The sequence below is a fragment of the Ochotona curzoniae genome, unplaced genomic scaffold, assembly GCF_017591425.1.
Source record: "Ochotona curzoniae isolate NIBS_2020 unplaced genomic scaffold, NIBS_Ocur_1.0 contig_908, whole genome shotgun sequence".
Classification (NCBI taxonomy): Eukaryota; Metazoa; Chordata; class Mammalia; order Lagomorpha; family Ochotonidae; genus Ochotona; species Ochotona curzoniae.
In genome coordinates, this window is record NW_024466607.1 from 5,927,510 (window position 1) to 5,940,642 (window position 13,133).

General features: G+C 41.7%; 1 protein-coding gene across 2 annotated transcripts in view; it reads left to right on the forward strand.

Moving 5' to 3' along the window:
* PPARG (peroxisome proliferator activated receptor gamma) overlaps window positions 1–13,133 on the forward strand; it is a 138,594-nt gene that overhangs the window by 82,316 nt on the left and 43,145 nt on the right. For both annotated transcript variants that reach the window (XM_040995217.1, XM_040995218.1), the window contains 2 exons: window positions 9,302–9,529; window positions 11,630–11,799. In XM_040995217.1, the coding sequence (XP_040851151.1) occupies window positions 9,302–9,529; window positions 11,630–11,799 (398 nt within the window). The remainder of the gene's footprint in view (window positions 1–9,301; window positions 9,530–11,629; window positions 11,800–13,133) is intronic.

Below are 13,133 nucleotides of genomic sequence, written 5' to 3' on the forward strand. Positions count from 1 at the left end.
GGCTGCAGGCCAGCATAGCACTTTTCATGGCACGTGTGAAAAGGCAGATATCAGAGGCTGAGAACCTATGTTTGGAAAATGGGGGGAAATAGTTACATATTCTATCATATACTCTGCCATCAAATATGAGACTCCTCAAGTATTGTATCATATTCTTTCCCCTCAGTTTTATATATTCTTGTGAATTATTAGCTTATAAAGGTTTTTCAGAAAGTTCACAAATGGAATTAAAAGATAATTTATCTTGGTGCAAAAAAAATTGTGAAACTCATACATATGAGGTCTGTTCAAAGAGTCTGTGGAAGATATATATTCAGAAAAAAAAAACATGGATTCCAAAGTCTTTACATCAAAATAAACTTGACCTTTTAATTTCATTTTTCCACCAACTTTTTGAAATATCCTAGTGTTAGTCTGAGAATTCTTTCGGTAAACTTACTTAACCTTGCTTAACTTGGCATTTCCTAAATATATTTGACTACTAGATATTTTTCTGTGTAACTATTTTTCAAGAAACATCATGAACATATGTATAACACAGTTGGGAGGATGCCAGCTAAGACATAAACTTTCCTGGCCGCAAAGAGCAGAAGAGCTGTTGGACTCTCCTTTTCCAGAGATCCTAAAACAGGACATCTGGTTTAGGCGTAGTCCTGTTGGAACAATAGGGCTTTGCTGGTGTTTCTTCCTCTTCCTGTCCCCTAGTGGTGGTGGAGGCTCCGAGCCCACCTTTTATGTGTCTACAGTACTCTGCTTCCTCCAATGTACAGAAACTGCCATTACCACTAAACTGACTGGTAATACTCAATGAAACCTTATTCTGTATACAGCTCTGTGCTAGGCGTTTTACCTGTATCGCCTAATTTAGTTCTTATAAATAGCTTTACAAGAGGGACAATATTATTTTATAGATGGGAATGATTAAGAATAAAGAGATCACAAAGCTAGCAACCAACAGAGCAGGATTTGAATCCAGGGCGTCTGCCATGATACTGGCCCTCTGCTTGCTCGCTGTTAATGTTCGGAACAGCAGAAACAAACACATGTATTTCTGCATTCGTTGTGTAAAGCATCAATGCAGTACTTAGTTTACTCATATTGGACTGTTCAAGTCTGTTCCTAAGCCTTTAAGTTAATTTAGAACTTACTACTTTTGTTAGAAACAAGTTCTGTTACGGATTTATTTCTTCATTTTTTTTTTCTGTTTGTAATTACCACCTAGTAAGTGGTTCCTTGCTTGAGATATTTTTCCTTTAAAAAAGTTGATGTCATTCCTGTGTGTTATTTAACACCCCAAAAATCTGGAGCTATGAGCATTGGCATAGTTTAAAAGTCCCTATTTGGGCCTATTTCACGTATTACACACTTCACAATGTAACGCAGAGTGCGAGGCGAGGGAACAGGAAAGCCGGGTCTCTTGCAGTCAGCCTCTGAGCTCTGGACAAACCATTTTGCATTGTCTTCTTCATCTGAGGAGGAGGAGTTGAGATTTCAAAAAAGCCTGTACCTCTCTAACACCTCAGAATGAGTTTTAGCTCTGAATGTCAGCTGTCGTGGCGGGAGAGAAATTTGAAAATCCCTGGATCGGTTTACACTGTGACGTGATTTGCATGAATCAGTGGAGTGGCTGGGTACAAAAGCTGGAACCACATTTATATATAATCATGACATTAAACTGAAGTAGCTGAGAAGAGGTTGAAAGATGACCTAAAGTCCAGCTACTAAATGCTGAGGATTCATCAAATGCTTCTTCCTGGCACATACTCCTGTTGCCCAGCCTAATACATTTTTTAAAGAAAGTTTTGTTTGTTTGTTTTTAAATATTTATTTATTTATTTTTATTGGAAAGGCAGATATACAGAGAGGAAGATCTTTCATCCGATGGTTCACTCCTCAAATGGCCACAACGGCTGGAGCTGAGCCAAGCCGAAGCCAGGAGCCAGGAACTTCTTCCGGGTCTCCCACACGGGTGCAGGGTACCAAGGCCTTGGGCCGTCCTCGACTGCTTTCCCAGGCCACAAGCAGGGAGCTGGATCAGAAATGGAGCTGCTAGGATTAGAGCTGGCACCCATATGGGATCCCGACGCTTTCAAGGCGAGGACTTTAACCGCTACTCTATCGCGCCAGGCCCAACTAAGAAAGTTTTTATTGTAGAGTTCATCTTTGTAGTACATCTTCAGCCTGCTCTGGCACAGCATAGGTTTGGAGTGGAGATGTAGTAAAATTAGTTGTTTGTAATGGAAAATTGTAGGATCAACAAGAGATGTATTTTCCTTTGTGTTAGACTGTGGATCTTCAGCACCCAGGTGTTGTTAACTGTGTGTTCTTGGCAAGTTCCTTTTCTCCATTATCTTTGCCTCCATTTCTTCATCTTTGAGGAGAATTATAAATGTACCTACTTCACAGGACTGTGGTGAGAATTAAATGAGACAGATTTAGGTTCTAGTAATTTAGCTAATGAAGGAGATTAAACTCAGCCCTGATAGTTGCTTTCTCTTCATAAGGGAATTTTCTGTTCTCACTGGGTTAGGGTGACCTAGAGTGAAAACCACGTTGTTTTACTGTTCAACTTTACAATTTAGCAACTTTCCTGAGCCCTGTCAATGTGCCCAAATAATTGATGCCTATCAGATCAGAGAAAACTCACTTCCTTTTTTGCAGGAAGTTGGTTGTATTTTGGTTTGAAATGCATTACTTTTAATATTGTGAAGATCTACTCATTCACCTTGATAGTCAAGCCAAGTTTGAAGGTCAAAGCGAAATGGCACTAATGCATGTCCTGCCACAAGGTCTGCCTAAAGACTCGAGTCTGTCTGAAACACACTAAAGGTTGTGAAATTGATGGCTATATCCCAAGGCAAGGCAAGTCTGTCACCCAGCTGGAAGCGGAGACACTTGCATATTCCTGAGAAGGGCTGTTGTTCATGCAAATATTTTGTTCATTTATTCCTTCATGGGTAATTGCACGGAGTAACAAAAAACACCTACTCGACTTACAGCTTGGCAGAAACAGAGCTTATGTTTTCTAGAGACAAAATGAGAAGCAGGCTTCCTGGATTGATTTGTAAGTTAAAGCGAAATGAAAGCTGTAGGAACCGCTGTGCCTCCCGTTAAACCAGGATCCCTGGAATAATACTGCTTAGGTTGAAAAAGGGAAAGGGACAGGAGAGGGATGTATGCTGGAGCGGTGTGTGTGTAGATATGAAAAGTATGGTTTTCTTTCTTTGTCTTTTTTTCTTAACAACATAAGAAAATCTTACAGCGCCCTAATCTTCCTGTAATCAATGCAAGAGAAAGAAAAACCTAAGTAAATATGGTTGAGAGGAAGCTTTAAGCTTTTTTTATATGTTATATTATGTTTTATATAATATATTTTATATATTATATTATATATTTTATTTATAATACTGTATTAAAATCTGCAGGGTGCTTAAGTTGTAGCAAAGCTAGCTCATGGAGAAAGTCTGCCTTTTTTGCCCCTTTCACAGCGAGGTAAAAACTTACTCCGCTCTTTATAAAACATGCAGTTAGTAAACAACCATACACAAGGACCAAAAACAAAGTGATGCCACCCTTAGTGCCAGGCTAGAATCTAACGGCAAAAATATTTATCAAAATAATTGTATCAGAAATAAAGGAGAGGTATGAGGTGCTAAGATGATGTGGGGCATGAAGGTGTGTTTAAGGTGGAGGAATCACATGTGGCTTTGTTGAGAACGTGACCTCTGGGGCCTGCAGTTAGGACAGTGGGAAGGGGAACGTGGAGACACGCAGCAGGGGAAGCCGCGTGAACAAGCACACTGGGCAAAGGAAGCCTGTTTGACCAGGACACAGAGTCTGGTCTTCCCTAGCAGAGGCTGTGCAAAAGACAGGGATAAGGAACCAGTGGAAAATAAACTGAAAAAGTAAGTTAAAGTTATAACTCATTTACTTTATGCTGCTGTAACTGAGTACCTGAGATAGTGTATGTTACAGAAAATCAAGGGTTTTTTTGGCTCATAATTCCAGAGACTGGACAGGACAGGAGCATGACCCCAGCATCTGATTGGCTGCGGGTGAGGACCCCAGACTACTTCAGCTTATTGTGGAAAGCAGAGGGCAGAAGGCACGTGCAAGGGAGATAAGGAGAGAGGCTGTCATGATAGCTAAGCAGTCCCGCAATAACTGACTCTTCTGTGACAGCTCACCTGCCTGAGATGCTGAACCCCTTCTGTGATAGCCAGCCCATCCAGCAAGAAAGCTTCCAATGCATTCATCCTCTCGACCCTAAGAACCACAACACTTCTTCAAAGCCCACTCTTAGCGCTGCTGCACCAAATAGTGAAGTCCCAGCACACGAACTTCCAGGGGACACACTCAGACCGTGGCAGGAGGAGCTTGAGCACCAAACTAAAATATTTTAACTAAGTAAATCTGGAGGACAGTTCAAACAACATACCTGAGGGAAGAAGGGAGGGAGGGACAAATAGGCGGAGCTCAAGGGGCGCAGTGACACTCTTGTGTATCACTGTAATTTGGGGGTGCAGTGACTCTCTTCTGTGTATCACTGTGATTCGGGGGCGCAGTGACACTCTTGTGTATCACTGTGATTCGGGGGGCGCAGTGACTCTCTTCTGTGTATCACTGTGATTCGGGGGCGCAGTGACACTCTTGTGTATCACTGTGATTCAGGGGGTGCAGTGACTCTCTTCTGTGTATCACTGTGATTCGGGGGTGCAGTGACACTCTTGTGTATCACTGTGATTCGGGGGTGCAGTGACTCTCTTCTGTGTATCACTGTGATTCGGGGGTGCAGTGACTCTGTGTATCACTGTGATTCGGGGGTGCAGTGACACTCTTGTGTATCACTGTGATTCGGGGGCGCAGTGACACTCTTGTGTATCACTGTGATTCGGGGGTGCAGTGACACTCTTGTGTATCACTGTGATTCGGGGGCACAGTGACTCTCTTCTGTGTATCACTGTGATTCGGGGGCCAGTGACTCTCTGTGTATCACTGTGATTCGGGGGGCAGTGACTCTGTGTATCACTGTGTTTCGGGGGTGCAGTGACACTCTTGTGTATCACTGTGATTCGGGGGCGCAGTGACACTCTTGTGTATCACTGTGATTCGGGGGTGCAGTGACACTCTTGTGTATCACTGTGATTCGGGGGTGCAGTGACACTCTTGTGTATCACTGTGATTCGGGGGTGCAGTGACCTCTGTGTATCACTGTGATTCGGGGGCGCAGTGACTCTCTTGTGTATCACTGTGATTCGGGGGTGCAGTGACACTCTTGTGTATCACTGTGATTCGGGGGCGCAGTGACTCTCTTCTGTGTATCACTGTGATTCGGGGGTGCAGTGACTCTTCTGTGTATCACTGTGATTCGGGGGCGCAGTGACTCTTCTGTGTATCACTGTGTTTCGGGGGCGCAGTGACACTCCACTGTGATGTGGACACATGACATTGTGCATTTGCCAGAACCTGCAGAACTGAAAGCACAGAGTAAACCTTTAACTGTGGACTTGAGTTAATTATGTCTTAGTATTCATTCATTAGCTGGAACAAGTGTGCTACGTTAGTACAAGATGTTGATAATGAGGGACTGTGTACATTGTGCGGAGAGGTCAGTGAAAGGGGTGGAAGGTACATGGAAGCAGTACTTTCTGTTGTAAAAAAAAATGGGGGCTACTGTTTTAAAAGAGAAAGAAACAAGCATCCTTTGGCCATAAAATGGGCTGTAAGTAGACTTTTTTAAGGCTCTTATCACATCTTAGAAACCACAGGAGTTTCTTTTTCTATTCCTTAACACACAAACGGCTATTTTAGCATTAAAAATTTTTCCCAAAACTTCTCAATAAAACAGGTGACCCCAAGAGATGTCAATTCTATATCAAGAAGCAAGACTGGTAGTGGATCATTAAAGCTGTGTATCTAAAATAAATAAACAAAATGAAAGGAATAAACTGATGAATGACCATTTGTCCTGCAGTCTAGATATATTTGCTTCCTTATTTTTATTTCCCAATATTCATACACTACTTTCCACTGTTTAGTTGACATTTATTTTGTATATAGAAACTTTTGAAATGAGAATGATGAAAAACAGTTGGCAAATCCGTTCCTCTGGATACTTTAGTCTGGATAAGAGAGATTCCTTTGAGATGAAAGTAGTTTGTGCTAAGATGAATGGAAAGTAAGCATGCTGAGAAGATGGGTGTATTAAATGGAGTGGTCTAGATTAGGCAAGTTTAGATGCATTTTTAAATAAAGGAATGGTTTGATGGGTGCCCCTGTCATTAAGAACACAATCCTTTTTTGAGATGTCATTGAGACCCAGTATGACCTTTAAGCTATCGCTAATACACATTCCTCTCTTTGGTGTGTAGTGTTTACACTGTAACCCAGATAACTTAAGGTTGTTTGGGTACTTAGTGATGTAGATATTCAGACATACAAACCCAAACGGTGCCTAACGCACCCCTGTGGAGCACTAAAACACATTCGCAAGATGTGAATTGCTTATATGTGATTTCAAGGCATTTTGTTTTTGTTATGAAGACCAAAACTGAAACCATCAATCTTGTGCAAGAATTAGCCTTTGAAAGCAAATTCCTTTGCTCTCTGCTTGCTTGGGAATTAGCAAGAGTCTCATTCCCAGATACCACGAGAAGAGTGAGCCTTCCTCCTAAATGAGAAAATAAAGAAAATAGATATAATAAAATAGAATAAATATTGAGTTCAAATATCCGACTCCTTAAAGATTTGTTTTATTTGAAACTCAGTTACAGAGTGGGAGAGACACATTTTTCATCCACTGCTCCCTCCCCAGATGGAGACCACAGCCAGGGCTCCAGGACGAAGTAAGGACCTTCATCCAGGTCTCCTGTCTGGGTAGCAGAGACCCAAACACGTGGGTCGTCTTTCACTGCTTTTCCCAGGCCATGAGCATGGACCCAGGTTGGAAGTGGAGCAGCCAGGACAAGAACCAGTGCCTCTGTGGGATGCTGGCTTCACACATGGTGCTTTTACCCTCTACGCCACAATGTTGGCCCTGTAGCTTACTTATCTACACAATAGGGTTAATATCTCAGATTAATTGGAAAGAAAGGTAGAATATACCTACGGAGACGCAAACTAGTCAGGACTCTGTTTTATCCACTGCGACAACAAATCACACTTGAAAAAAACATGTGGCATGTGTCAATTTACTTAAGCCATGAAACTACTTATTCTGTGGCCTTAGTAATCCATGTACTTTTCCCTATCCCTTTCATGTTTTTTCTTGTTTCCCTACCTGTGTAATTTTGGTTTTCTTTGGGGTTGATTTGAAATTAATTCTGGGCTACCTCTGCATCACAGGTCCCCATGTCTCTCTAACATTTCTGTTCTCAATGAAGACCTTCTCTTTTAAGAAAGGCTATATCCATGCAAAAAATAAATATTAGAATGAATCTTCATACTAAAAAAGATTCATTTTGAAGTTTTATTTATTTTTACTGGGAAGTCAGATATACATACAGAGAGAAGGAAAAAGAGGAAGATCTTCCATCTGCTGGTTCACTCTCTAAGTGGCCACAGTGGCTGGAGCTGAGCCAATCAAAAGCCAGGTCTCCCATGCAGCTGCAGGGTCCCAAAGTTTTGAGCCATCTTCTGCTGCTTTCCCAGGCCACAAGCAGGGAGCTAGAAGGAAAGTGGAGCAGCTGGGATACCAATCAGCACCAATATGGGATCCCAGCGCATACAAGGTAAGGACTTTAGCCACTAGGCTCCTGTGCTAGGCAAAAGATTCTTTTTAGTATTACTTTAAGAACAAAGTTATTTTAAGTATATGTGCTGCCAAAGCAAGCGCAAGAACAAAGCTAGTTTTAGAACGCAGGTTAAGAATAAAATAATTTAGGAGTCAGCATCCTGACTCAAATGGCTAATCCTCGACCTTTAAGTGCCAACGTCCCATATGGGTGCCAGTTTGTGTCCCAGCAGCTCCTTTTCTGATCCAGCTCCCTGATTGTGGCCTGGGAGCAGAGGACGGCCCAAGGCCTTGGGACCCTGCACCCGTGTGGAAGACCTGGAAGAAGCTCCTGTCTCCTGGCTTCAGCTGTTGTAACCATTTGGGGAGTGAACCTGTTTCAACCAGCAAATCAAGGCTCTTTCTGTCTCTCCTTCTTTCTCTAAATCTCCTTCAAATAGAAATAAATAAACCTTTTAAAAATATATATAAAGTAATTTGCCAAAATTTAATTTACTACCTTTGTTACATTCTAAAGAGAAAAATATTCAGGGTTTCTTATTTTGAGAGAATAAAATTGTTCTAGAACTCTACTTACTTTAGAAATACTCATTAGCAGATTACATCAAACTGAAAAGCTGCACAGCAGAGGAAATAATTCACACTGTTAAGAGACCATCAACAGAATGAGAGCAAATATTTGCAAGTCGAATATCTGATAAAGGGGTTCATTACCAAAGTACATATATAAAAAAAACCCTTAATCTCAATAATAGAAAACAAATATTAAAAATAAGCAAAGGACTTGAATAACCGTTTGTCAAAAGAATACTTAGAAATGACCAATAGGTATGTGAGAGATACTCAACATCACTATCGTAAGGAGACTCAAATCAGGACCACACAGAACGTGACAGCTAAAACCAGTTAAGATGGTTTTGCTGAGTGTCGGTGCCATGGCTGCCTGCAGGTGCCCACATCCCATTTAGGCCTCAGCTCATGTTCCAGCTGCTCCACTTCCCATCCAACTCCCTGCTTACGGCCCAGGAAAGCAATGGTGGAGGCACAAGTCCTTGGGACCCTGCACCCATGTGGGAGATCTGGAAAAACTCCTGGCTCCTGGCTTCAGAACAACTCAGCTCTGGCCATTGTGGCCACTTAGGGAGTGAACCAGCAGTTGGAAGATATTTCTTTATCTGTCTCTTTTTCTCTCTAAACCTGCCTTTCCAATATAAATGCATAAATCTTTTTTTAAAAAATAACTGTATATAAATTTTTTTATCAATTATACCTCGACAAACTTGAGAATATTTAAGTAACAGTAATTGTTAAAAGACTTGATTAATGGTCATCTATAGTGAGAGCAGGCTCTTGGTAGAAAATTTACAGGAATACACTAATTGCAATGCTATAGATTTCCTTGCTGTGATGTCCAGGTACAGGGAGACTTCCTATTTTCCAACGGCCTGGATGACAGTAAAAAGCTGGCAACGAACAGGATCACTTCATCACAGACCCTTTCTGTTTATCTTTGGAAAATTACTGTATTCTCTAAAGCTTAACCTCTTAACTATTCTTTTTCTATTTCAGGAATTACCATGGTCGACACAGAGATGCCATTCTGGCCCACCAACTTTGGGATCAGCTCTGTGGATCTTTCTGTAGTGGATGACCACTCACACTCCTTTGACATTAAGCCCTTCACCACCGTTGACTTCTCCAGCATTTCTGCTCCACACTATGAAGACATTCCGTTCACAAGAACTGACCCGATGGTTCCTGATTATAAGTATGATCTGAAGCTCCAAGAGTATCAAAGTATGATGTTTCTTTTCTCTTTTCAGAGTAGTGTTGAGCTCACGTCTCAGTAACCCTCGAATCGTTTGGCTGCAGACTAGAACTCTAGTGAGCACGTTTCATATCCATGTATTCACTCATGTGCCATTGGTTCTCGGCCTCTTGGTTAAGATCAAGTGTACTAACTCATTTACCCATGAAGGGTAAGTGGTGTGCAGCAGATGCCAGACAGGAAGGCAGTGTGTAAATACTACACCTCAGTCATTCCTGCCTCCCCATCTCTTCTTTCTTTCCTTTCTCCCTTGCTTTCTTTCTTGTTGGGAGTATTTCCTAGCACAATCCTAGCTTGATTATATTGCCTCATGTATCTCAGACTAAGAGTCCATCAGCCAAACTTTGAATTCCTTTGGCCCCTCATGAGTTAATGAGTAACAGTTACAAGTTACTTTATATAACTTAACATTGCTAAATTACTGTAGTTCATTTTTCTCTAGATTACAGTTTGAGAAGTTCACACTGCAACCTATTTTTCAGCACAAATTTGTATTTCAATATGATAGTCTATTAATAAACCTTCATGCCATTAACTAAATTAATATCAAGCCATTGATCTCAAGAAAAGCTATAACTGAACTTTTTCAGATAAAATGTCTCTGTGTTACCATTTCCTTGATTTTTATCTCCTTTGGACTGATAAGCTGATTTTCAAAAACCACCACTAAGTAATTGGCAACCATAATTTGACAATAAGCAAGAATCGCCTGTGTTTCTGGTTGTTTGGTGTGTGTGTGCGTGTGCGTGTGCATATAAATACTCTCCTTGGTTGTATTTATCTGTGTGGTGCTCAGTGTGTGCCTTCTAACCGTGGAGATTTAATAGTCTTGAATCTAACAATAAAAAGATAGAATCTTACTTCCTATTAGTTTTTCCACTCTCTAGCAAAGATCATTTTACAAGCCACCTCTTTTTGGGCAGACTTTGTGGTACAGTGGGGTAACTCACTTCTTGGAACACATGTAATCCCGTGTTGGAATGCTACCCCGTCTTGTGCTACCCTGCTTCTGATCCACCTTTCTACTAATGCATCCTGGGAGGCAGTGGGTGATGGCTGAGTGCTTAGGTCCCTGCTACCTGCACAGGAGGTACAGATGCAGATGGAGTACCAGGCTGCTGTCATGGGCCTTTGGGGAGTAAGCCAATAGATGAAGCATTTCTATTTAATTCTCTCTCTCAATCTCTCTCTCTCTTGTTCTGCCTTTTAAGTAGATAAATAAATAAATGCTATCAGGGCCTGGCATGATGGCCTAGTAGCAAAAGTCCTTGCCTTCCATGCTCCAGGATCCCATGAGGGCCCCAGTTCATGTCCTGGCTGCTCTGCTTCTGACCCAGCTCCCCTGTATGGCCTGGAAAGGCAGTGGAGGACGGCCCAGAGCCCTGGGGCCCTGTGCCTGTATGGGAGACCTGGAGGAGGCTCCTAGCTGCTGGCTTCGGATCGACTCAGCTCCTGCCGTTGTGGCCGCTTGGGGAGTGATTCAGCGGGCAGGGAATCTATCTGTCTCTGTCTCTTTTTCTTTGTGTTTCTAACCTAATAATAATAATAACAACAAATAAATACTACCAAGAAAAAAACCAAACTACTCCTTTGGTGTCCACACCGATGGTGACCTGGGCTCTTAAAGCTGGCATCGAATTGGCCAATAGTGTTCCTTCTCTGCTTGTTACAGTAGCTTGCAAAGACTTCTGAAATGCCACATTTAAGTAAAGCATGTAACTTAATGTTTGATGAATGACAGTACAGCACATTACCCAGGAAAGTAAACTTTACAGTCTTTCAGAACTGTAGTATCGCGGGATGCCGATTAGTTAGAGAAGCACGGACTTCATCCCCTTCCCCGTTTCGTTTTTGCAGGTGAGCTTCAGGGATGTTTTCACCTGCCTGTAATTTCAAAGCCTGCTTTTTCTCCCTGCCTTTAATGTCAGTGTTTTCCATGTCCTGTAGTGCCTCTATACTGCAATAATAAAAGTGTGGCATGAAGAGTACCATATGGGAACTTTCCCTGTTGCCTTTTGGGGGATTGCTTTTCGTGCAATAATTATATTCTTACATTTGTCACTTCACAGGTGCAATCAAAGTGGAGCCTGCCTCCCCACCCTATTACTCGGAAAAGACTCAGCTTTACAGCAAGGCTCATGAAGAGACTTGCAGCTCCCTCATGGCGATCGAATGCCGTGTCTGCGGAGACAAAGCTTCCGGCTTCCATTATGGAGTTCATGCTTGTGAAGGATGCAAGGTAAAAATGGAAACAAATCTGAAAGAATTGACTGAAAACCCCTGTGTTCTTTCAACTTCTGTTGAAGCCATATTTTCAAAAAATTTAGATAAAATTGTGAAACTGTTTTTTAAACAGGATCCATTCATTAAATGATAAAAAATATTTGAAAATCCAAGGAAACTATAAAAAGCAGGGCTGCTTTGGCCACACATCTCTTCATCTGAACTGGTCCTTTAAGGCATTGATCTCATTCAAGCCTTGCACCTTGGAGATTTGTTTAACAGTAAGCGGCCTGAGGTGTTACAGTGAAGCAGTGTTGTGCCACAATTCTCTCGTGCTTTCCTCACCATACCAGAAGCGGTTTTTTATTTGTAATGTTTGACAGGTTATTGAATATACATGTGTCACTTGATCTGTAGAACAGTGCTAGGAAGTGGAGCATGTTAATGACCCCACTCAGATGTAGAAATTATCAATTGGCAAGACCTGCCCAAGGTCACTGATTGGTAAGGTCTGGAACCCAGCTCTGTGTTGTGCTTCTACCTAGCCAGTGCTCTGTCTTTCCTCCTTCCGGCGTCCATGTGATCCTTTTATCATGGGCAGGAAGATACTGTTTCTCCTTGCCTCCTTTCTTTGTGAAACAGAGTATTTGGGAAATCTAGACATCTAGTCACATGCCACACAATTATTAAGAAAATACATTAATTCATTCATAACTTGATATGTGCTCTTATGGAACAATTTTGATGTACTCAGTGAAAAGTGGTATTTGATTTATTATATACTCTAGAACATAAGAATATATTCACAAATGCTTATCTTGTAAAAACTACCTCAGCTGAGCTTTATTCCTGCCCAGAGTCAACAGTTAGAACATCAGGCTTCCTAAATGGATAACGAGCCAGAACAGCAAACTGATTTGGATTATATTCTCATGCACTATTGTTTAGCCACGTTCTACTCCAGTTTTCTGTTATATAATGGTAGACTTGGGGCTGGCATTATGGCCGTAGCAAGTTAAACTGCTGTTTGAGCACAGGCATCCCATATGAATGCCATTTCGAGTCCCAGCCACTGTATTCCTAATCCAACTTACTGCTAATGTGCCTGGGAAAGAAGCAGAAGATGGCCCAAGTGCTGGGCCTCTGCATCCACAAAGGAGACCCAAAAGAAGTTCCTGACTTCTGGCTGTGGCTTGGCCCAGCCACAACCATTGCAGCCACCTGGGAAATGAACAGATGTAAGATCTCTCTCTATCACTCCCCCACTCCCTCTCTGTAAATCTATTTTTAAAATAAATAAACTAAATATTTAAAATAAACAAAATGAAAGATTTTAATTGGATGAGCTCT